Source organism: Lineus longissimus, chromosome 3, assembly GCF_910592395.1.
Source record: "Lineus longissimus chromosome 3, tnLinLong1.2, whole genome shotgun sequence".
Taxonomy (NCBI): Eukaryota; Metazoa; Nemertea; class Pilidiophora; order Heteronemertea; family Lineidae; genus Lineus; species Lineus longissimus.
In genome coordinates, this window is record NC_088310.1 from 17719157 (window position 1) to 17745266 (window position 26110).

Consider the following 26110-nt stretch of genomic DNA (forward strand, 5'->3'; position numbering starts at 1 on the left):
TCACAATCGTATCTCACACCTTTAGACAAGTAACTGCAATATACGTGGATGGTTTCATCATTGACACTGTCAGGGATGTCACCATCTCTTCCTCTTCCCATGGAAACCAATGCTTTTCGTCTGCGAAGAACATCCACGCTGACATCACTTCTGTTGATTAATTGGTTCGTAGTAGGAAATGATAAGGTAAATGTGCATAACAAAATACATTTCTGTTACGTTGCCTCGGTACGTTCAACGTTATTCAAGTATAGTCTGCAAATTGGTAGCATCTTATCATTCATAGGCTTTACATCTACAAACAGTGATCTTAGAGTTGCGCCAATACCTGCATTTTGGTCGCACTTGTCAGAAAGTCCTCCCGCAACCACCAGCGCCTGGATTCGGCGAAACGGCACTTTATCGTTCCTACCACACCATCGCAAGGTGCATCCTTGTCATTTGGCGCTTTTAACGACATTCAATGCTGTAATATTGCCGCATCAACCAGATCCGGTATGCAGCTATAAGTCATCATTTAAGGACACAGCATTCCATATCATCCATTTTTAATAGCTTATTCACCCGTTAATTTGTTAAGGGATGACCCCGAAGGATTATGCCATGTGTCATGCAACCTGCTAGAAGATTGAAGGCCATGTTTCGTGGACTATGAGCAATGACACGGCACGCAATTGAATTTTCCGCAGCCGGCTGTGAAGGATGCCTTCGGGAGATCAGGGGTGCGCAAAAATTACCTCATTACCGTATTCTATCTCCAGGACGTGAGAGGTATCTCGACATGTATTCTCTGCTGGTGTCGCTGTAACTGGTTGTATATTATGTCACAAAGAAATGTGGTCAAATCGGGTTTTGGGTGCATGCGTGATGTTGCATTTCGGGAGAATTGTCCAAGTCATAAAGTCTGGAAAAGACACAGTAGAATCCAACATGGTATATAGCCATTTTTCTGGTAAACCCATTTCTCTGACCACGAATAGAGAATGGTATCTCTGAGCTCATTAGTTTTGATAACCAGAATTGGCTCTCTGGGGAGAATGCTTTATCAGCATTCCTGTAATCAGCGCGGTGGGAAGCGCAGGTTGAGAGTGCTTCTCCAATCTGTTCCACCAGATGATGTTCGAGGTCAGATGGCAAATATGAATCACCTAAACCTTAACGAATGCAGCAAGTGTATTCGCCGAACAGTTTTTTTTTTAAGTATCCCATTGGTACTAGTCTAGTCTACCATCCAGATGGTAAAAGATGGTAGCCTATAACTTGCTATAACAGCGCGAGGTCAGGTGGCAACGTGAGAACCGAAGGCATCTTGCAGCAAGAAAACCAAGACGTTGAAACCAAAGACATCTGGCCACAGTCTGAACCCGAAACGCTGTGATCACGTGGGTCTATGTGTGAACACGTGATACTCGCCTTTCGCTCTTCATCAGCCCAACTTGTAGTCGTCTGCTCTAACCAATTACCAATACCTGACAGCAGTTCGTCTGCAACCTATACGAACAGTGAAAAAGAACTTGTACACTCGTACTCGGCATAGTCTATCCTTGGCGTGATTTTATATACTCATGGTCTTTATTAATCTTGTCATTACCTGTCGGTTTTTATTATTTTTCTCGGTTCATCAACGGATCAGATGGTTCATGTCATTAAAATAGTTTCCAAGTTGTAATAATTTTGCATTTCCGAAGATTACAAGATCGATACCAACACTATTATGTCAGTTTGCTTGTCGATGCTGCAGTCACCATTGACTGCAGGTTAACCACTGACGCGCATATCAATAGATATTCGGCCATCTCTAAAAGATGCGCGCCAACTCTCCATTGGCCCACTGAGAATCCACGAGCTCCTCCAGCAGTTTGACCTGGTATACTCGATCTGCATGGAAAAACTTTACCTCCAGATCCACTTTCTATCATGCGATTAGTAGCGGTAAACATATTTATTACTTGTATATTTTCTTCAATGAGCTTTTTTCAGCATTTTTCACCAACTCAACAGGTTCTCTTCATCATAGAACCCAGGCATTAATAAACAAGGTGGCTGGAGCCTTGATGTGCGGTATCACAGGCAGCTCACGCTTGAGGCAAGCACAGAATTAGACTGGGTTATTGAACTAGCTCCCAATCACTCTCTAATCTCACTGGATGAGCCTCGGGGAGGACGAGTCATCTCTCCTATCACAGGAATGTCAAGGTCGACTGCTTGCTGCATTCCGATAAACAGAAAATCCGGGCAGAAAATTCTTTTTTCAAGCTTAATCGATTTCAGTTGTAGCAGACGCTTCCTTGGTACTCACTGATTTGCTGTGGATGCAAGTTTAATACGCGCGACTGGAAACCTCGATGCTTTTCTGTTTGTCTCTCGTTTACCTTTATTTTTCTAACTCCGCCTGAACAAAATAAACCCATCTTGTAACGATATTTTTCCTGCTTGTTTTCTTATGTTGAACATATACTGTGTGATTGTTTTGATCTGTGCCATGGGCCAGTGATTGTCTATGTGACCAAGTCAACCTCCACTGAACTGGGTCATCGTCCAAATTGAAATCAATTAAACGGCAGAGGTTTCCCCATCGGGGAGCCTAAAGTGTCTCAGTCCCGAGCCAATGTTAGTTCTTACATGTAACATGGAGTTGTGCCAAAGTGCCAATGACGTCAGATTATATACATTGTGTAAAAGTACTTCTGTTCAGATCAACTCGTGAACACTATTTTATAGGCCTACACGTATTTGATAGCCAACACACAACTCCAGGATGAGATCAACTCCTGAACACCATACGCGTATTATTTGTAAGCCAACATACAACTCCAGGATAAGATTAAACTCTTTAACACCATGTCTGATAGTCAACATACAACATCAGGCTAATAGAAACTCCTGAACATCATCACTGATGGCGTCGTCTTCATGACGCAGTAAACCATCATGACGCATGCCAACCACTCATAATTTGCTGCCAAACTCATTATAAACACTCGATACCACTAATCCTACGCTAGTTAAACATCTTTACCAACCATCTAAGCGTCCGTCACGCCGTGAAATTCAATTGCCCAAACTCTCGGATGCGTTGAATTTATCTTTGATGATTCAAGATACACATTATTGATGCTAACTGGAGAAAGACACGGTAATTGATGACTGCGCAAGTGCTCGGGGTGCGGGATAAATGTTGTGGCTGCAGTGGGGCCCAGTCCCGTCTGTGTGAACTGATGTTTGAACAGTATTGTGCAATATCAAACATTTACATAAAATCGGCACACAACAGCTCTTCTGCTAGTTTGCCGAGACCTTTCATGTATAAGCTTATTCAATATTCCAATGATATTCAAAGTCACGCTTGCCCCGTTTGCTTTTCTTTAACTTTTTTTGGACTACTTCTGGTGAGTGTATTGTGTTCTGGAACACAGCTGTCGGTCTATCGGGTTTTACCTGTGACCGACGTTGCCATCTAGGCGAGAGAAATCGCAGCTATAGTCTGTAGTAGCTGATGAGTGATGTGGCTTCTCTTCACTGACATATCCACTCACGAATATTACCGCTTGCCCTTAGTGTTTTCCTATGAATGCACCGCGGGTTCTTAATCTTCGTGGATTGATCCCCGACCACATTTCGTTAGTGTATTTCCATCTAAATGCCCACGGGATTCACAAATGGTTGCCGTCTTGATTTTCAAACAGATGAAAGTAATGACTTGGCAAGATCCTCGCAGTTCGCATGAATAAGAAATGAATTAGATTTTTTTGGCCTGTGGAGAGAAATTCAAAGGCGCATCCTATTCATACGATTGTTGAAAAAGCGGCTGCCGATGTAAATTTAAATGAATTGCATTGGTTAAATCATCGCAATCAATCGCCGCATTAGTGCCATGGCTACAAAATGCCTTGTTTGAGGAGCTCTAAATTTGTCTCACTCTCCTCATATTATATACTCGCAAAAAGGCGCCTCTTTTTAACAACTGATCATGTTGATAAAAGCACGATACTTTAATTTGCAACAGCCTATTACTTTAGACAACTATTCATGTATGTATGAAGGCATCTAAAGGTATTTATAGATACAGTGTACTCACTCCAGCGCAGGTCCACGCGATCATGCGATTTGAATTTCCCGCTTCACAAAGCCCGCGAAACGTCGCGGTGCCGTTTTCAGTTCTTCTTTTTATACACACCCAGCGGAAACAGGTGCCCGCTGTTCTGCGCATGCGAAAGCGACATTTCCTTAGTTACCAATTTTATGGTCTGCAATATTTTCATCTCATTACAGAGATAGATTGCCCTTAAAAACGATATTCTGGTAAATAATTTTTAAAACAAACATTTTTTCATTACCTTTTTGCACACTAGGTCTATTCTAAATGAAGCTGAGTGTTGTAAATTACCCTTTGTTCGACGTATTTAGTCATTTGAAATGTCAAAACTGAAATTTTCAAATGAATCCAGACCAATGGACAATGCACATGATCTGATGCATTGACTGTAATTAGTGTAGTGTGATCTGCGTTGAAGTGTTGAGTCGTACGTACAGCCACACACAGCTTAGCTACATCTGCATCATAGCTAGGCCAGGTTTACAGTACGCCAAACGGAAACCAGGCACCCGCGTGTCTTGGACTTGGTCTATCTATTCTCTGTCTTGGTCATCATGTCATGGACTTGGAATTGGATGGGAGACAGTTTCAAGAAATTGTGTTTTTGACACTGAGTCGTCCCCCAGTCATCATGGTCATGCGTTTCCCCTTGAAAAAGGGGGTCAAAGACAAGTGGCTTGCGGATTATGGCATCTTCCGAATCAAATCTGTCTCGGCTCAGGCCTTCTGGCATGACTTGTTCTGAATTTGCCCATTGGTTTTGTTTGGACTTTGATTTGTCTTTGTCGAAACTGTCCATAGAGAAAGTGTGATTTTCATGGTGATGCACATACATGTCTCAACCATCATACAGTCATAGTAAAATATTGACACGTTTCATTTAAAAACAGGGAATAGATTGGCTGCATGGATGGCCATGGAATTTGATTGATGGGTGGTGGGCCAGAGGACTTGTTAGTGTTGACAATGTTAGGTCGTAATTTGTAATTTGTAATTTATTTGGCCAACATAATGATTAAAGTACATGTACGAGATTTTTAACAGTGGAAATAACGGCCAGGGACACAGCCAAGATCAACAATTAGATCGCTTACAGCTGTGCCCCTTAATCATGGAGCCTTGGAGGAAACGGCTGCCAACGACGCAAATAATGTTTCCTTTGTTTAAAGCATGTTGCCCATGCAGGATCATCGCCATAGAAATTATAGAGATGTAGTTCCAGGTCTGGCGCTAGGCTATTAAGGGCCTGAGCGGATAGTTCCTCTGCTTTGACTCTCCTTTGCCTTTGGCTTTAAAGGGAAGCTATGGGAAGCGCGGTGGCGCAAATGGCAGAGAGCCGGTCTCATAACCAGAAGGTCGTGGGTTCGATTCCCGGCTGAGTCGCCACTTAGAAACTTCCTACTGGTCGAGTTCAATTGAGCGCTCAGTAGCTGCTCATTGAAACCCCAGATTGATTTCTGTGGAGACCGGGATGATAATAATGTAGTCCCAAAAGCGCATTGAGCAGGGAACCTGGAAATGCGCTATATAAGAACTCATATATTATTATTATTATTATTATTATTCGACCAACAGTTACAACCTTAACATCTACGTAAACTGCGTATTCTTAAAAACAACTGTGGCTCTCGGTTTTATAAATAAACAAACATTAATGAGTGAAATGGATGATTTTAATTGCTTATTTATGAATCAAGTATGCTGCCATCTTGGTGGATTTTAATCTGGTCTCTCCTCCAAACGGAGAGCCAATGACGTCATGGATGCAGCCATTGTGACAATCAGCTGTTCGAACAATGGCGAATGCTTGGAATGACAGATGACAGTTCTTCGGGTTCTTCGTCGACGTCCGGCGATGAATCCTTCGATTACAACCGTCCATCAGCAGAAGAACGAGCAGGTCTAGTTCCCTATGCGTTTGAGCCAAGGTACCAGGGCAGAAAAAGGTCTGGAAACTTAGTGGAAACGAGTAGTACTCGCCTTGATGAAAAACCCCACTGCATCCATGACGTCATTCACCCGGGAGATTTGAACAAACATGGCTACCCCCGCAAACTGCTTATCAAATGCAATTTTCTGCACTATCTAGGAATATTCATCATATCCTTGGTGTAGAGTATTTGTTTGTCATGTAACTTGGCATGTATTTGTTTAAAAAAATATTTGATTTTGCTGCATCAATTTATTCCCATAGCTTCCCTTTAAGTTCTACATCTGCATTCAACTCCAGCATAATTTTCTTCTGTTTGTTACTCTCAGTAACATGATATGACTTTACAACAATTTTTTCTGGATTTCAGGCAGAATGGCTGATCCAGAGCCACAGCAAGTGAGGGCACCTGAGCCCATCAACATCACTGTCATAAGAGCAAGAAATCTGGTAAGTTGAGGAATACAGTTAGAATGAATATTCAGATATTACGTCTTCATCCTCCATGTGCCCCAATTCAGTCAAAACATTTGAAATCATCTTTCAAGTTAATTTCTTATTCTGTTATTTCAGAGAGGTTCCAAGGGTGACAACATCCAGGCAGTTGTCAGGGTAGAATTTGGCGAGAAGACTTTGGGAGAGTCGCCAAAAGTTGAATGTTCTCCCGAAGTCCCCGCAGAATACAACTATCAGACAAATATTAACTGCACCTTTGAAGATCCTTTGGCTTTGGATGAACTAGCCTGTAAACCTGTTGTATGTAAGTAGACTATTTTAACACTCAGTTAAACACAGGTAATCTCTTTGTCTTCATTCACATATTCCATATTGGGGAGCCTCATGGCCTAGTGGTTTACACTGCTGGCCACCACGCAATAGGGCCCGGGTTCGATCCCGGGGAGAACCCAAGATCGTATGTCTGGATGAACCGGCGTGGCTTTCAAGGAACTAAAATTCCTGGCTCTTCACAGTCCTTCGAATGAGACTCAAAACCGAGGTTCCTTGTACCTGGTGTCTATGCCAGGGCAAGCTTAGACCCCACCAAGTGAGAAACATGAGTAGCTTGCGTGGACTCTATCTCTCAAAGTCGGACCACTTCGCTCCGAATGCACACAGCACCATATGATCAATTACGTCCCGAAAGGAACCTGATCATTGTAAGGATGAAGATGAAGATGAAGATCCCTGTTGGAGGGGAAAAATAGGATATATTTTTGATAAAAGTTCAGCAGTTACTACAGTGTTTTAACATAGCATTTAACAAACTATCATAAATCTCATATCATGAGAGAGAAAAAAATCTACCAGAACTAAATCTGTTACAGCTATCATTATTTTGCTATTCATTTTGAAAGTCATTTCATTTTATTTCTAGTGACAATAACAGAAGTTTTACCCAAAGAGAAAAAGCAGAAAGAGGAGAAGACAGTGATTTTGGGCCAATGTACCTTCGATCTGTTGCCATTGGTAAAAGGTAAGTAAGCAAAAAATAACGTTGCATGCCCTAGTCGTATAATTATGCATTATCTTTTTTAACCAAAAGGAATATTATAATGCCAAAATCTATTTTAAAGCCATAATCCATAGTTTAATTTCTTAATGGTTAATTTTGTAAAATCTGTTTGGTATTTTATCTAAAATTCTTGTGGGTTTTGTAAATTATGCTCTAAGACTTATTTTTAAAACCTTGCTATATTTTTATAGGGGCTGTGAAGCACAAATACACCCTACAAGTTCATCCCCTCTCAGGATCACCATTAGAAAATGCATCTCCAGACCTACCAATTGTGAGTAAATTCTATCATTTGAGTCAGTGTTCTAATGAGCATGACATGTCATAAGCTTATCTCTGACTCTGCAGTAACTATGTCTTGTAAGAGGAAGAGACATCATCATCAGTCGACAACGCAGCATGTGACCAAAAGCTTTAACTAGACCAAGCTTATCCTGCCCTGAGCTAGGCCATCAGTTTGTACTGGGTCTAGCATTCTGCCTCAACTCCTACATGGGATCGGGCAAATGTCGGGTAGAATATCCATTGGTGACCTGGCCATTTCTTGCTATGCATGCAACTGCAAGTTTAGAACATGATGTCTGGCAGAAAATGCATCAAATTGTGTATATTTGTAAATCACTTCTGCCAAGTACTGTCAAAATCTGTTGGAATGTAACTCCAAGACCAAAAGATGGCCACAGTCTAAAAATAATCGAGACTATTAATTAATCAGGTAAACTTTCCCTCTGTTGTGTTATAAAGAAGTAATTTTCTCTCCACGTTTGAGGCACTTTGTATCATGTCTATTGATCCTTCCTTTTTCTTTCAGGCTGAAGTTGACGTGAGCATCTCGGTCAACGATCCCTTACTCACAGAGGCCCAACTGGAGGAATGTAACCTAATGACACTGACTCTCGAGTCACTGTATGCACCACCGGAGTCCTGGCAGCTGACCGGTGCCCAGCATATGTACACTGTCTCCCTGCCTATACCAATCACTGCTGAGGTATGTTGGAAGACCAATACACTAGATATTTTAGGGGACACCATAATAGTATTTACTAGTTCAGGAAAAAATAAATGCAATTATGCACACTGTCGTAGTGCAGTTGAAATGCATACAAATTAGCTGAAGTTTGGTGTCTATAATATTGGTGTATGTGTCTACACAACGGCATAATTAAAATTTATATTCAGTACTTTTACACAATTTGAAATCTTCAAATTAAATTTTAAATTTTTAACAAATGGCCTAGGCCTTTGATAGACCAATAAACTGGAAATTTGGAAATATGCGACGTTTTTCATACATATAGTCTCTCAATCACGCTAGAAAAGAAACACAAAATTTCTAGTTCTTTCCTCTTACAGAAAGAGAACACCATCGTCTTCCCGAACGGTGTGTTGAAGCCATCAGCTGAGAAGGAGCCACCTACAAAACAGAAGAAATGGTTGATGCCCGGGTCTGCACAAGGAAATGCAACGCTTATGCCTGATAGGTGAGTATGCCCTTTTCCATGCAAATGACACACGACAGTGCCGCGCCAGCACCAGATAAAACTTGCTGTTTTTGCCAGATTTGAGATGATTGAAACAATACACCTACCTTGTAGTACATGTAGTATTGGCATATGACAAACTGAGTCCACACTTATGCTTAATTATCATGTAGCGATCGGGAAAATTGATACACGCACCAATTGTATACAGATATCACACAAGCCTGACTGACTATTGGCACTGCCTGGTATTTGAAATACGAAATTGATATAGTTGGACCAACAGTAAATATAATGTAAACGAACAGCATACCTCTACATTAGTTTATCTTAACATTGAAAATTGAAAAGGTTTTGTTTTGTTTCAGTTTCATCTCCAGCGACCATATTGAAGATGAAGATGGTGATTACAGAGCCAAGGAGGACAGAGATCATCGGGCCGTTGCTGAGCAGGAGAAAAATCGATTGGTATGGAACTCGGAGAGGAGAAGCCACTTCGAACCAGCAGCTTGCAAAAGGTATTCATTCATTCACCGAATAAGCAAAGGGGTCTTTGGAAATGGTTGGTTTGGGTGCTAAATGATATTAAGGAGGTGTGCACTATCCTGACTGTCACTCTAAGTTCGAGATGGAACTTGGAAGCCGTCAGGTTGTTTCAACGTCTTGGCTCACCTTACAGGAAACCCCACATCCGCTGGTGATGGCACATGTGGGAGGGTAATTGCTTCCGAGTTTGAATGGGGGTCAGGACATTGCCCATCTTCCTTACCGATGTGTGACTTGAAAAAGTAATTAAAAATATGCACCCATAATATTTGACGTCAAATCTAGAGGCAATCATCTGGTGGTTTTTGTACAAAAGCTATCAGTTGTTGAACGATATGTAACGCTACATTATTTCATCTTTGTGCTTTCAGCCTCCAAGACAAGATTGCCAAGAACAGGTACTGGCCAGTTGAGGTGATGAGGATTGCAGCTCCGACTGGTGGCAAGGGCAAGAAGGTGAGAATCTTAACTCGGCGATCAAAATTTAACGACAAAAACATTTTAAACATTTTTGTCTACTAAGTCACTCGAAGAACGTGAAAAAGTTATGTCACAAATTATTTGTTTCTGCTCTGTCTTACTTCATAAAAAATATATTTCAAAATAGGACCCTTTCAGTCATTTTGCTTCTATTATCGCTTGCACTGCATGTACATCACTGGTCCATCAGTCGGATGTATGCATGTATATTTCTTGCATATATTTCACAACTGTGGCAGCAAAACATTCTCACCCAAATCAAATATATCCTGATGTTCTGTCATTACTAACATGTCCTGACTTGCATGATTAACTTTTCATTTTGTGCACCTTGGAGAGATGGGTCTGTATTGTGTTCGACTGTGATTTGATAGATTGCTCTGCCTAAAAGTGTTCTTCTCTGTCGTTTCTCGGCCATGTGATGTACCGCCTTGCTCTAATAGGCTGGGATAACAGGAACATCTAATGCTAGTGCTATGAAACTCATTGCTGAGTCCATGGGTGATATGAATAAAGATTAGCAATTGCTTTTACTGAAAACCCCATGTACATTTACACTAGGCCTTTCTGTACAAAACGAAGTAAAATCATTTACTAGTCTTTATTCATATCACCCCATGTTTTCGTTAGGCACTTGTTGTATGTGGTTGTCATGGACAGGAAGGGGGCCACCCCCTTGTCTGAAGGAGCTGTACACAACCCTGAACTATCTGAACTCTTGTCTTGTACAGCCTGCACTCAGCCAGCCAGCCAACCTACTTGGCCTACTCAGCCAGTCTACACTCTGACCTCTGACCTCGTCAGAGTGTAGCTGAGAATTTGCCTGCTCTTCACCGTTAACCTTTTCACCCCCATTTCTCTGTTGTACAGACTTCTCTTGGTAAACCACTGGAAGAGTCCAATTGGGAAGATGGGAGTGTATTGGTTAAATGAGCTCTACTTTGCTTGCTGATCTATCCACATATGTAAAAAGCACTTGAGAGTTAGACCCACACGTTGGAGATTTCTTGTGTAGTTGACAAGTCAGATACACTTTTAGAAACACACCTCTAGAAACATACCACTAGTCTGACCAATAGTTGTCTTTCCTTCAATTGATCAGTGATAGGTCGTCCTGTCTTTCTTGTGGGTTGCATAGATGGAATAGCTAGGTTCTGTATACAAAGAGAAGTTAATCCTTTTGCAGGCAATCGTCTCTGTAGCGACGATCTATATCCAATGTTAATTTCCAGTATGTACATTGCCTGCAGTAAGACTCAGATGTCTCCTAAGCATCTACTTAGAAAGGGAATTCCTCATTTTATTTCTGCTGTAATTTCATCTAATTTGGAAGTGTTTTCAATGTTGAGGGGCGAAAATGAACTCCAAGGGGTGAGATTCACCTGTAGGACATAGGGAAGGGGGTCAGACATATGGTGGTTAGCCCCCAGAATTCTGCTCCGGATGGACCTGCATCTGATTCTGAAGTTAAACTTAAAGTTCAAAGTTTTTGATAGGCCCTTTATCTTTCATGCTTTCCTTTCTCCTGAAATTACAGGCATTATGACTGTCTGAAATCAGTATTTATATCAATTGAAAGCGTCCAAATTACCGGGTAATGATTTTGCAATCTGGTAGTGGTATTGACATAGATATTTTTTTTGATTTCAGGATGACGATAATGGCATCAGCTTCCATGGAGTGGCATACGTTAACATGGCTCCACTACTTTACCCCGGAGGTGCGTACGCTTGGCTACAATAAAAATGAATTTAGCATCATTAGTAATTTCTTTGATAATGTTGTTTAAAAAAGTCATCCTACCACCTAGTTGCAAATGTAGGAGTCAAAGAAACAGATAGCCCGAAAAAATAAGGAGCTCCCTGGTAGTTTATAGGTGTAATATTCAAGGTCAGTAAATGATGAACTTATAAATTGTCTTTTCAGTTAAGCGCATCCGTGGAGCGTACAAAGTTGCAGCTTTCAATGAAAATGACGTCTTTGAGAAGGTTAGTGGCTGTAAAAAGCTTACCGTAGCTCAAAGAAAATCTGGTATTTCCATCTCGTTAAAATGAATAATTGGAGATGGCGCAAAGTTTTAAGCATAGTCAAATTTCAAATTAGTTTTTGGTTCCTGTCCAGCAGATAACTGTATGTCGATTATTATAGTGTTTGAAAGAATTATACTTTTGTGTCGCGCATCTGAAAATGTGTCCCTCCAAACAATCGCAACATGTTTTGAAGCTGTTCTTGTACATTTCAGACAAAGAGGAAGGGCACCCTAGCGGAGGAGGCTGCAAGGATCGCTAGTGGCATGATGAGTCGTAGCGCCAACTCGCCATTCCCAAAGAAAGGGGAAGGAAAAGGTGGAGACAAACCTGGAAAGGAAGCTAAGAAAGGAGTAAGTATACAAACGGGAGGAATATAATTTGTCTCAGAGAATATCTGAGTGTCCAAAGACTAATTAGACAAATGTTTCCCAATTTTATTCAGGCCATCTCATTTTTCTTCTCAATAATCAATAAATGTCGATTTCGGATTCATCCCATATCACTAACCATTTTTTATCAGAATTTGGCTTATTTTTGAATTGATAATTTTTTTCCTGCACCCACACAATTTTCTATCATAACTGGTTGTAAACTTCAGTCAGCTATACATTTGCATTACATCGCAATAGTATAAATCTATATGAGTTAGACTGCGCTTTTGGTTGATGTGTTATTACTAATTAAAAGTACTTATTAAAGAGGGGTGATGAGAGTCAGACTCATAGCGCCCAAAATTATTGATGGTCTCAAGATAACTTACTGGAAGATTATAGAGGCACCTATTAGCGACGTATCAAAACTTAATCTGTCCCATCTGCCTCCTACGAATGTGTGCCTACTGCTAATTTAGATAGATGCAGTTGTAGTACATGTACATCTTATTCTCGATCTTTTGGAGAAAATTGAGTACACAAAAAATTGGATTCTTTGCTAAAATTCTCTCAGTTGTTCTCGTCAAATGCTGGAATCTGGATTTTTTGCCTTCAACGATGTTAGTCAGTCATTTGTCCAGAATGACTGGGGTCGTAGTTGGCACACGGTGACCCAAGGCCTTATCCGACCACAAACCAGTTGTCACTGAAAGGGTTAAAGACCGGTGAACCTAACTGTTGAATTGATATGGGCCTACTCATAGTATTGAAGGTGGGTACGAATGTATGAGTCATACATTCGTACCCACCTTCAACACTGTGTTTCGTAACATCTAACCAACAGGCAATGACTTTGGGAAGACAAGTGTCTTTTGCGAATGTCCCAGCGCCCTCTAAAGTCGTACTGGTAAGACATTTTAACTACATGCAGAATTGTACAGTGCTTCGTTAATTTAATATTATTTTTGATTCGAGACTTTATTTTGCATTTTATTAGTTTTGGAATGATTTTCTGAGTATTTGCCGTCTTTCCCTCCCTCATCCTGTGGTGCATCACATTATCGGTAATCCTGATTAGATGAACCCCATTGATGTGCATGAAATCCTCAACCTCAGGAGTGTAGTCAGGGTATCCACGACTGAATCAAATTGAGATTAGAATTGCACATTGCAGACGGTCGTAAGCTAATGATTATAATGATAATTGAAACAGAGAGATTGTCAAAGTCGTAAACAGAGTTGGCGTCAACTGTCCAGTAAGGTATGGTTGAATAAGATTCGGTCTATTTGTCGTCTGTTTCAGTCAAGTCGGTTGTTTGGAGGTAATGTTTGGTGAATGTTGTCAACAGAAAGTCCCACTTTTCCACGGATATACATGGGGATGTCTGTACAATAATATTGGCTGTGGGCCGAATCAAAAAAGGCACTTAATTTTTGAATTTGTGACAACATTTCGGGGGAAGAGCAAATAAGCTATTACCTGGTTATTGTGATATTAAGTAAGGTGCCAACATCACAAACTAACTGACAAAAATAGTTGCTCCAAAACCAGATATTTTGACATAGGGAACCAAAAAAAATTCGGTCAACTGAGCTTATTAAGTGAAAGGAACTGTTAGTTTATGAATTCATACTAGGTGGCAGCATTGAATGGAACAGGTTTTTGCTACCTAGGAGGCAGTAGGTGAACTAAAACAACAGGTGTTTGAGATATTCTTGTGATTATTGTCAATATATCCGGTTAATGTGCAAATATTTTTGTGGGAACTTTTTTGTTATGTGATGTGATCACCTAATGTATCATAATTAAAGCATTTTCGCTGTGCACTTGAAATGTTGTCACAAAGACAGAGTTTTGGATTTGGCTCACAGCCTAATATCTGGTTCACATACGACCAGACCATGAGACTTACATGGAACCAGGAGTATCATTACATATAATACCACGATAATCTTGATGTAATGCATTAGATCCTACCTCATTTATAACCTTATAAATGCATATTTTTTTGTTGTCCCAGTGTCAGTTAAATTAAAATTCCTTTGGTGAATCTGTCTGTGATGCGCTTTACTCCGATGAGTCAGTCTGCCCAATCTTTTTTGCTGAACATTTCGGAATTCGAATATCTTCAATATCTTTAATATCATCATAATTTTAATATCTAGATCTGTCCATTTTATGACTCAATCAGCTGTGCTCCATGGACCATGCTTGCTTGACCATTTATCCTTGCTTTGGACGTTGTATAAATCTGTTTTGTGTCGGAAGTGTAATGCAGCTTGTTGTGTCAATTCTCAAAACACTCTTACATGTATTTATAATATGGTTTTCCAGAGAGTCTGAGAGTTGGAAAAAAAGATTGTTTCTTCGACATTGGATGCAAATAAATCCTCTTTCTTTGATTCACTTGTTTTGATTTGCTTTGATAATTGCCCATCCAGTTTAATTGAGAACATAATATGCATAAAGCCAGGGCTTTCATGGTCAGGTTGGACCATTTCACCATCCATTACTCATGAGGTACTGCAGTCACCTGTTCTCAGCTTTACACATAAACTGTTATTTTATCCCGTTTCATTTCAGCTTTTATCCGATATCTCCTATTCAGTTCCTTAAAAGCTTCGACCTCGTTTATTTCTATTCTATTTATTTGTTCTTCCTTTCTGACCTTTCTTTAGAGCAAGGGTGATAAAGAGAAGGGCGAGGAGGTTGGTACGACACTGTAGACCATGACATTTTTGCGATGCTAAAATTGGCAAATTTGCTCATTTTCACTTTGCAATGGATAAAATATTGTTTTTTACTGTCAACATTTATTTGACAGTATTTTGAATTTATTTTCGAACATTTTAAGTTTGCGTTCGATGGTGCATTCGCGAAAATCACGAAAATAAAATGTTTGCAAAAAAATTCACTGTTTACAGTAGATATGTGTCACCTTAGAATAGATCATAGGTCCAGAGTCTGCACCCTGCATCCTTGTTTTGTGCTGGACATAGAAGTGGTGTCTGGATCATTTACACAAAATTTGACATATTGGTTTTTTGGTATCAATGGAAAAACAATTGTTGGGTTAAGGGTGGTGTCGTGATCAAGCTGAAGTTGATGACTTGCTGGGACAGATATGTAGTGATACACATCCATTATAATATCTCGAGGCAACCCTCTAGTATTTAGTTCTAATGGCACAGTATTTCATCGGGGTAGAAATTTTTAAAATCTGTCGCACTCCGCCCATGAATTTAGCCATGTTCCCATTAATCTTCTCCTTCCATGATGCCTGGTGATATTTTTTGTGTTACAAATTATGGAGACAGTAGGCCTGGAGTTATAGTATGGATGTTTCATCTAGTTTCATTATTTGTATTTTTTCTCGTGAGAGGACACATGACAAATCTTTGACATCATCGCATCCACACCTCAAAATCCCTGCCACAGATATTTCCAAGATGCCTCTGCATCCTGGAAAACCAAAGTCAGTCGTATCCTTGCACACGTTACATAACGTTGGTCGTTAGTGCCGAGTGTTGGCCTGAGGTTCAGGATGACACAGTGGTGCCGAGTTCATTTGCAACTTGATAACTCTTTCATCATATTCCCTTCTTTCTTCCAGGCATCTGCCATGCTGAAACCAACCGACACCGGATCAGAAGCGGACCAGGCACCTGTCAACGTGGAGGGACAGCAATACGTTGAGAACAAATCATATATCGTAATTGAGATCTGCCTAACTCGTCCCTTGGTGCCCAAGAGACCACCAGAGGAACTCGCCAGAAAGTAAGATATTTTGAGATACACTCTGTTTTATTTGGTTTGATAATTTTTAGAACAAGTCGTATATTGTAATTTAAATCCGTCTAACAGTATTCGTCGCTTGGTGCCCAAGAGTCACCAGAGAAACTCGCAAAAAAGTAAGATATTTTGAGGTACATATCTTCTGCTCTCAGTTTTATTTGAGTTTTTATCATGAAAGATGTTGTATGTGGTTGTGAAATTTGCAATTTGTAATTTGCCGCTGTCCTGATCAAAACCACAAGTGGAGTTGTTGTGGAGCAACAAAATGGCCGACTAGTGGGCACAGCCTTTGATGTTCCGACATCTGTCAGTTGTGGCGTTGAATAGAGAGGGCGTCCCTTAAGTTAATAGCATGGTGTCTGCTAAGGGAGGTTCCACTGTACTTTTATCCTTTTCAAACCCAGCTGGACTATGAATTTCTACAACAATCTCGGAGTCAAACGTGTGTTATTAATCTTTTGCGACTCTTGTGTCTCAAGTGACGAGTTCAACTTTGTCTCCGGTCCATTTGTGGGAAGGGCAATATTTTCAATTGGACATTTATGAGAGTATGTGTGGTCGAAATCGTCAATACAGATTTTTCATTCGACTCATTTCAGAGTAGCTGAGTACATCCCACCTCGGCCGTTGTTCCCCAAGAGGACGAACGGAGCTCAGAAGTCAGTGGAGGAATACCATTCACAGATTGGATCAGTGGCAAGCCTGGTACTGGATGAATTCAGGTGAGAATTGCTACATATATTTCTTTTCACCTTAATTGTGACCCAGGCGCTTGTCGGACAGAAGATGAGCCTAAATGACACCAGGAGATAATGGAAGAGAAATTGATGTGCTCATATTTCACAAAAGGCAGAAAACAGAGAAATGAACAAACAGTCCATCTCAACCTGCCAGGCTCAGAGCGACATGCGCCTGGTTTTGCTGTGTCGGGTCACAATTAGCAGCAAAGAGTTTATGGCTGGGCAAACATTCAATTCAAGCTATAGATGGATGAATATTTTGTAACAATTTCACTGGAAAGGCAAATTTTAAATCTCCGAAATGCCTCACTGAACTGTCAAGCTTTATTCGAATCCATAAATTAGACAAATTTGGTGTCTCTGCCCTTAAAGAGCAGAAATTGATACCTCCCTGTCAAGAACAAAATTTAAATGTTGACTATTTCATTATTCAGAGACCTCTACGGCGAAGAGTTACGTCAGGGTGACATGTCCCAGGATGCCAAAGCCATGGAAGCCAGGCGGCAGAAGTTAATCTTCGAATTAAACCAATCGGGCAAATACTTTGCCTTCAAAGAACAACTCAAGAATGCTGTAGTCAAGATCGTCAGAGAAAAATACTTGAAGACAACAAACTTTGAGGATAAAGATCAGCTGCAGGTGAATATAATTTTGTGTTGACTGTTGTGATCACCATTTTATGCAGATATTTCTAACATTAGATACATTTTTGTATGATTTTGATTACAATGTCAATGTCTTTGTGAGGAAAACTTTTGTGGTTTGAAGCAGCTCTTCTTCTAGTTAGGGTGTTGTCTAGACTAATGTGACAGGGCAATGTTGTCCCACTTCAGGTGCATCCTAGTACGTAGGGAAGGTTTCTAATACTGGGTTCTTCACAAGGTTTTTTTGTCAGGGCATCCCACCCTACCTTGGCAGCTTAATACCACCCTACTTTGGAAAAGCCACCCTACCTTGCTCTCGAATTTTATTTTTGTAAAGGGTTTCTAAAGGGTCACTTTACATTAAAGGGTAACTCGTTTCAAATTTCACCATATAATGTTTTAGCTGTTTTTGACAAATGACTACGTCACTTTCTCATAAATCGGTAAGGTTTTCGAATCGAAATGCACATTTTCTAGAAATTGATGGTTTAATCCCGCCCGGACGGCTCGCTTCGATGCCGTTTTCGTTGATGATGTCACAACATGAACATTTTCACGGTCGCGGTGGTTTACATTCAGCGATTTTATAATAAATCTAATCAAAAATTGAAAATTTGAGCTTTACATTTTGTGATCAACAATTAAAGACGGACGTATTTCCGCAAAGTTGTAAATCACATCATAGTATCACTTTAAGTTGCTGGCGCCTACCTCGTCTTACCCTTGAGAAAACCCTGTGGAGAACCCAGTGATGATTTTTGTAATTTCCTATTCCAGGCATTCTTGAGTGAGCTGTATGTCTACCTTGTCGACCAGATGCATGTAGCCCTGGGCAAAGTCCTCTCCCTAGAAGATCAGACTCCCGTACCTGAACCCCTCACAGACTCCGCACAACTCAAACATTTTGCTCGCGAGGCAGAAGTCAATGAGAACTTTGAATGGGCAACGAAATATTATAAAGAGAGGATCGCTCGGAATAGGAATGACCCCGAACATTGGTTTGACTATGGTACATTTAGCTTGTACATCAACGACTTGACGAAGGCTGAGGAATGCTTCAAGGAGTGTGTTGCAATTGATCAGAAACATTTAAATGGGTGAGTAGGTTGGTTAAGGATAGACTGGGGTTATTTCAAAGTATTAGTCAACTGACTTGTCAATTGCTGGGGGATTTGCTTGTGGCAATTTTTCAGGAGGACACTCTCTGCGGTGCCTATGTTTTCAAGGCTCGTGGCGGAGAGATAATGACGTCATGACGTAGAATTTACTCCATGACTCGAGCAGCAGAGAATGTGACGTAATTTGACATACCTACATACCAGGTTTTGTGGAGATCTGCCGAAGAGTTCAGGAGAAAATCACTGACAAACAAAATTTTCCCCAATTTAGAGGGTTTGAGTCAGATGATGAACACAACCACAGTTGATATCAGCCTTTGAACCCAAAACTTATTTCAATGTATTAGTCAACTGACTTGTCAATTGCTGGGGATTTGCTTGTGGTAATTTTTCAATTGCTGGGGGATTTGCTTGTGGCAATTTTTCAGGAGGACACTCTCTGCGGTGCCTATGTTTTCAAGGCTTGTGGCGGAGAGGTAATGACGTCATGACGTAGAATTTACTCCATGACTCGAGCAGCAGAGAATGTGACGTAATTTGACATACCTTCATACTAGTTTTGTGGAGATCTGCCGAAGAGTTCAGGGGAAAATCACTGACAAACAAAATTTTCCCCAATTTAGAGGGGATAAGTCAGATGATGAACACAATCACAGTTGATATCAGCCTTTGAACCCAAAACGTATGCACCTTTCCAGAAATGGGGCGCTGAGTGTCCAAAATAGTGATGTCATAAGGGGAAACTAGGCCTTATGGTGGAGGGACAAAGGAGATAGTCATGGTTGACCAACACACTTGAATGCCTTTAATGACGGACAAGGGGGGAAAAGTTAGTTCCAATGCAAGCCACCAATTTCGGGAAGCATGTATAGCTCACGGAGACTGACTGATTGGAAGTCTTCAAACTGGTGAAACAAGGTCCTCATTCTAATTTGCATTTGTTATTTCAGATTACTTCTGTATGGTGTTGTTTGTGCCATGGCGGAGAAGCATGAAGCAGCAGAGACGTTTTTTGAATGCGCCACAAGAGTCGACTCAAAAAGCATTTTAGCTCTGACGATGCTAGGTAAGTTTAACATGACGAGTGATGTTCAATTTGAAAAGCATTCAAGAAACTTTCCAATCAGTAAATAATTTACAGCCCTATCCCAGGTAAACTTTTAAAGGGGCACGCTGTTCGTATTTACTGGTGGCTTAGGAAAATAGAAATGCAGTTTTGCACAATGCCGTAGTGCATTTATCGTGCATGCAGATTTGCTGAAATTGAGTGTTTATAGTAATTTGTCTATCTGTGTACACAATGACGGTGTTGAAATTTATATTCATTTCATATTTACGCAATTTTCAAATTCAATTACAAATTTCAAATTTTTAACAAACAGCATAGGCCTTCAAATGGCAGGACATACTCTCAATGATGCCGATATTGTGAAATTAATCTTCTTCCCTACGTTATAATAAGCAAAACTAAATTCAAAGTTCTCGACATCTTCTCCAGGTTTATTTTACGATGGTATCGGCAATGACATTGGTGCTGAGATGGCCTTCCTGGAGGCTAACAAGCTAAATGTAGCAGCAGCAGCCGCTTTAGCCAAGGCTAACCGGCCTGCGCCTGTGGTGGAACCGAAAGAAGAGAAGCCGGATACTCCGCAGGAGGAGGCTGCTAAAGATGCAGAGAGCATCGGAGATCAGGAGGAGATGGACAGGTCACCAAGGGACGATACTACATCAGAAAGTCACAAAGGTAGGACCCACATATTCAAAAATACTTCCTTACTTACTTAGTCCTCTTCATCCCTGGTGCTGGGGCCTTCACCATTCAAAAATAGGTATTTCCTAAAATAATATTTTCCTCCTCGAGCAGTGAAATTTTAAAGACTTTGGTCAGTAATGAAAATTTGTATTGGTGTTTACAAATAAAAGAACAGTCTTGCCACACAGGGATGAATTTGAATTGAAAACAAATGGAGGAATCTGGTTAGATGTCAAATGGTGTTGATCATTTTTGCTGACGCCCTGTGTGTAATCCATCTCTCATGGTTTAACAAATGTATTTCGGTGCTTATGAAAATCCTTTTTCTTATCCTTATCAGAGGGTGTTGAGATCAAGAACAATGCAGCCACGCCAGGAAGTTCCACCAGTGCTGATAAGTCGAAAAGTCCTAACCCCGGTAGCAAACCAGGCTCGGATAAGAAACCGTCCAACACGAAAAAGGTCGGTGGAGGTCTCGGTGCACGGACACGTAGCAATGACAGCGTCAATTCCATCCGTCCGGGTAGTAAAGAAAAGGGTACCAGGAGTGTGAGTGTGACGCCTCAGCCTGAGGTGGAGGAGGAGCCAGCTGTCAGGGAGCCCACGCCGGTGCCAACTCAATCCATCTTTATGCAAGCTGTTGAGTTTTTATTGGAAGTCAAGGCTATGCCGGTAAGTTCATTTCATTGTTCATTGTTCATTGCTTTGAATGAGGAAGTCATCACAGTTTACCCTTGTCTCATCCTGACTCTCGTGCGTTTGAGTCACCACTGTTGGATCCCTGGGTGAGTGACTTAGTGATCTCAAAACCCAGGGGTCAAGATGCCCATAAATATTAATTAGGGGGAAATCAAGTGCAGTTGAATATCCCTTGGCAGACATTACACCTCTGTTAGCAAGGCACCCTCTCAGTTTGGAACAGAGACTTTTGGTACCAATGGGTCATTTTGTATACAGTTTAATCTCTGTATTCGAGACGTCTTGAGAACGTCCTCTGTGGAGGGGTTCTGCTGTATTATAAATATTAAGAGAATGTTCGATCATCTTTTGATGAGCTATGTTTCATTTTTCCTCACAGGGGACCGTTATTTATCATTGGGTGTAATACTCCAATCCTTCTGAAGCAACGTCCTGAGAGAAACGTGAAAGGTATCTTTGATTGTATGATCTCTGAAAGTCCAAACTAACAGCCCTCAAAATGTTCTGGTTTCAGTTCACTGAGCGTGCCCTAGCCCATGAGTTGCTGGACCCAATGGGTGGGCCTACAGCTGCCTATCACATCGCATTTGCCAGGCTGAAGTTACAAAAGAAAGAGTTTGAGGATGCTGAGGATTCGTTGAATGAGGCTTTGCAGCTTGACTACCAGGTACGTATGGTTCCTCTCGTTGGTGGAAGACTTAGAAGTTAACATTTTGATCAAAACATTACTGCTGTGTTCGCCACAAGGCCATTTGTCAGGGCATCCTGTCCTGCCTTGGTAGCTACCACCTTACCTTGGAGCGGTATGGTCGGTATGCGGTAAAAAAAGCAATGGAAAAAAAGCCCGGTAAAAAGGCAACGGTAAAAAAGGCAACGGAAAAAAAGACAACAGGTAAAAAAGCAACGGTAAAAAAGACAACGGGTAAAAAGACAACAGGTAAAAAGACAACGGAAAAAAAAAAACAGGTAAAAAAAGCAACGGAAAAAAAGCAACAATCTAGGTAAAAAAGACAACAGGTAAAAAAGCAACGGTAAAAAAGACAACGGGTAAAAAGACAACGGGTAAAAAAGACAACGGAAAAAAAGACAACAGGTAAAAAAGCAATGGAAAAAAGCAACAATCTAGGTAAAAAAGACAACGGGTAAAAAAAGCAACGGAAAAAAATAATATAATAATAACTTCTAATTCGACCCTATAAATTCATTCAGAAATTTTGTCAGGGGTTGAACTGATAGGGAGCAACTAACCGCAATTATGGTAGGGTGGCTCTATAGAGAAAATCGTTACCAAATTCTACAGCAAGGTAGGGTGGCTGCTGACCACCCTGCCTTTTGTTGCACAGTGGCAAAACTTATCACCCTACCCTGAGAAAAACCTGTACTGAATGTGATGCAATAGCACTCGAGAGTGATTTCCAAATGAGCAGAACAGACACGTTTTCGGTTTTTGGTCAGGAAAAGGAGGGAGACAGCAGAGATTGTGTAGTGAATTTTATTGACAGCCCAACTGCAGCCAAAAATTTTGCCCTCTCTATGCTAGACCAGGCCCTCTACACCAGTTGTCACAGTGGCAGTAATGAAATTTCAGCCGAGCGCAAAATACTTGTGGGGAGAGGTACTAACATAATTTCTGTATTATGTTTTTAGAATGCGGATGCATGGTCGATCATGGGTCATGTCAAGTACATGCTCGGTGACACGACCAATGCAAAGGATTGCTATGAGAGGACCCTTTCCTTCCTGAGTGACGCAACGGAGATGCATTCCATATATCTGAGACTTGCTTCAATCTACTTACATGAAACCAAGGTAAGAGTTAGACTAGGTAGACAACAGCCTATGTGTCAGGGGACTTTGATACTGGCCTGGTGGTCAATAACTGTAAAGTCTTGTTTTTAGGCTTTGCTTGTTTTGAAGTTTTGACTGAACACATAAGGACATATAGAGATACTAATTGGAAACAAAAATTCCTCAAAAATAGAAAATATTGGCTTGGCGGTGTTTTGTACCCTGTATTGCAAGAGTAAAACCGTCATTTTGATGTATGCTTGGAGTTTTTATTGGGCGGTTCTTGTTTTTAATGTTTCACTCGCAGAAATCAATCCGCATATCTCTCTCCATTTCAGTTCCAAGAAGCCAAAAATACATTCCTTATGGCCTGTAAGAATTCTCCGTCGTGTGTGTCTTGGTTAGGAGTGGGAATTGCATGCTACAGGGTAAGCTTGGTCATTCTCCATTCTCTATTCATTGACGTCTGCCAGCTTGTAATCGTTTACATACATCCTGCAAGTGGGTAGGAGTTGGAATTGCATCATGCTACAGGGTGAGCTTGTCCATCCTTCATTCTTGTTTTTGATTCATTGACGTCTGCCAGCTTGTAATCGTTTACCGGTACATACATCCTGCAAGTGGGTAGGAGTTGAAATTGCATCATGCTACAGGGTGAGCTTGTCCATCCTTCATTCTTGTTTTTGATTCATTGACGTCTGCCAGCTCATTAACTTATTCATACTCCCTGCAGGTTGGAAGGAACTTGCTCAATGGCATTGCTGGTATAAGCAGACTATCAAAGTCTCAGCCTCTTGTTATTAACCTATCACACCACAGCATCAGTGATAGCTTCACAAGTTGTTATATAAATGTTAGGTAAACCAGGAGGTAACATGACTTAAAGTGATACTATGATGTGATTTACAACTTTGCGGAAATGCGTCCGTTTTTAATTGTTGATCACAAATGTAAAGCTCAAATTTTCCATTTTTGATTCGATTTATTATAAAATCGCTGAATGTAAACCACTGCGACCGCGAAAATGTTCATGTTGTGACGTCATCAACGAAAACGGCATCGAAGCGAGCCATCCGGGTGGGATTAAACCATCAGTTTCTAGAAAATGTGCATTTCGGTTCGAAAACCTTACCGATTTATGAGAAAGTGACATAGTCATTTATCAAAAACAGCTAAAACATTATATGGTGAAATTTGACACGAGTTACCCTTAAAGAGCAGAAGTCAGTCTGGAAATAAGCAGTTTCACTTATTCCTTAAAGTTGGGCCGCATTCTTTACAGATCAGGTCAAGCTATTTGATGCATCTGCACTCGATTCTGATTGGTGTTCTTGTTTTCCAGCTTGATGAGTTATCAGAGGCTGAAGACGCTCTCTCAGAGGCCAACATCTTGAATAACTACGACCCTGAAGTGTGGAGCTATCTCTCGCTCGTATGTCTCAAGACAAGCAGGGAGCTGGAGGCTGAGCAGGCATACAAGTATGCTCTCAAGGTGAGGGCAGTTTTATGGTGTCCTTAAATCTGAAATAACTGGTGAAGTGCCTTGATGTACTTCTTAAGTTGTTTGACTCTCACTATAAGACCATGAGTTTTGTAAACTCTGGTCTGCTCGACGCTCTGTCATTCACAAATTGAGCCACAGTGAGCGCTGTTTAACCAACTCGTGCCTCTGTAGAGACCAATAATAATGACTGGCATGTGGTTTTGAAGTGCTTTGAGACAGATATTGAGAATGCAGAAGAAGAAAAAGAAGACCGAGCTTGGTTGGTAAAAAGCACTGACAGTATTTCAAACCCACTAGTCATAATTATCTTAAGTATGCTAGGTCAAAATGGGGGCACTAAGCAGCCCTGTATCTGAGGTAAATCCAGTTATACATGCTTCCCGAAATTGGTGGCTTGCATTGGAACTAACTTTTTCCCCCTTGTCCGTCATGAAAGGCATTCAAGTGTGTTGGTCAACCATGACTATCTCCTTTGTCCCTCCACCATAAGGACTAGTTTCCCCTTATGACTTCACTATTTCAATGGGGTACTGGGGAAAGCATCAGCGCCCCATTTCTGGAAAGGTGTATAAGGCTAATGGATGCGACAGAAATTGACAGTGCAGCGCAAGGGTATCATGTCAAAAATAGTAATAAAAGCCATTTTCTCCTGATTTTCAGTTGAACCTCCAAGATGAAGACCTGCTGAATGAAATCCAGCGAGTGCAAGAGGAAGTTGGTTTTGGAAATCCACAGCTATGAGTTACTGAATGAACATTAGCTTTGCTGAGGACTGGGTTGTGGCCACCTAAACATATTTGCACCCTTGGCATGATCTCTCAAAGTCCTTGTTGATATAAAGCAGTTCCAAATCTATAGCAGGGAAAGTCAATGAGCGATATGACTAAAGACTACTGTTAGTTGATGATTTTACTTTAGTTCCTTTAATACCAAAATGTCTTGTGTAAATGTACATGTTTTGATAAAAGGCATTTACTAGTCTTTATTCATATCACCCAATGATGAGTACTTAGGCTTCTTTCGAACAACCTGTTGTGATATTATGCAAGGCTCTGCTGAGTCTAAACTATGTCAGCTTGATCTCTTGGCTGTGATTCACTGTGCACAGATCAACTTTGTTGTCAATTGGTGGGATGAGTTAAAAATTGACTAGGAAAGCAAAAGGAATTTTGTTATTCAGTAACTTGAACTTCATTTCCAATCATCCTTTTAGAGACACTTCAAGAAAGACAGAAAAAATTGTCTTTATTTATAAGATGCTACCTTTAAAATTTAAATGATACTGATTCCATCCTTTATTATGTTAGTCCGTCCAAGATGTATGTAAATATTAGTCAGTCATATTTTGTAAATAATTTATAATACATGTATACATGTACATAATGGAATTTGAAGACAGTGGTCAGTCTAATGTCAATTAGTATCTGTTTAATGTGTACAGTAGCTTACTGTATCAATCTTATCAGATTGAACATTCAATCTTTAACAGGTTGATTAGGAAGGGGGGGTGCTTTCACTTCAGATAGTTCCATCATTTTGAATTGAGTACAAACCGTCCATCTTTAATCAATAAATTATTTGTGTAAACTTTTATTTTTGAATAAATCACATATTTGAGTTA

The 26110-nt window shown here is 40.6% G+C and overlaps 1 protein-coding gene across 3 annotated transcripts; it reads left to right on the forward strand.

Moving 5' to 3' along the window:
* The first annotated feature begins 4233 nt into the window (after positions 1 to 4233).
* Positions 4234 to 26110, forward strand: LOC135484059 (cilia- and flagella-associated protein 70-like). Of its 3 annotated transcripts, none has more exons than XM_064765147.1 (25): positions 4234 to 4302; positions 6397 to 6476; positions 6600 to 6786; positions 7402 to 7500; positions 7731 to 7813; positions 8351 to 8527; positions 8893 to 9020; positions 9389 to 9538; positions 9938 to 10022; positions 11697 to 11766; positions 11973 to 12034; positions 12289 to 12426; positions 13292 to 13354; positions 16062 to 16225; positions 16843 to 16965; positions 17418 to 17622; positions 18405 to 18724; positions 19696 to 19811; positions 20244 to 20489; positions 20839 to 21170; positions 21712 to 21864; positions 22845 to 23006; positions 23324 to 23413; positions 24328 to 24477; positions 25150 to 26110. In XM_064765147.1, the coding sequence occupies exons 2-25, from the start codon at positions 6402 to 6404 to the stop codon at positions 25228 to 25230; spliced, it is 3459 nt and encodes a 1152-aa protein (XP_064621217.1). In that variant the 5' UTR covers positions 4234 to 4302; positions 6397 to 6401; the 3' UTR covers positions 25231 to 26110. The 3 variants fall into 3 exon arrangements, with proteins under 3 accessions (XP_064621217.1, XP_064621218.1, XP_064621220.1); XM_064765148.1 differs by lacking the exon at positions 13292 to 13354 and adding an exon at positions 15127 to 15156; XM_064765150.1 differs by lacking the exon at positions 13292 to 13354.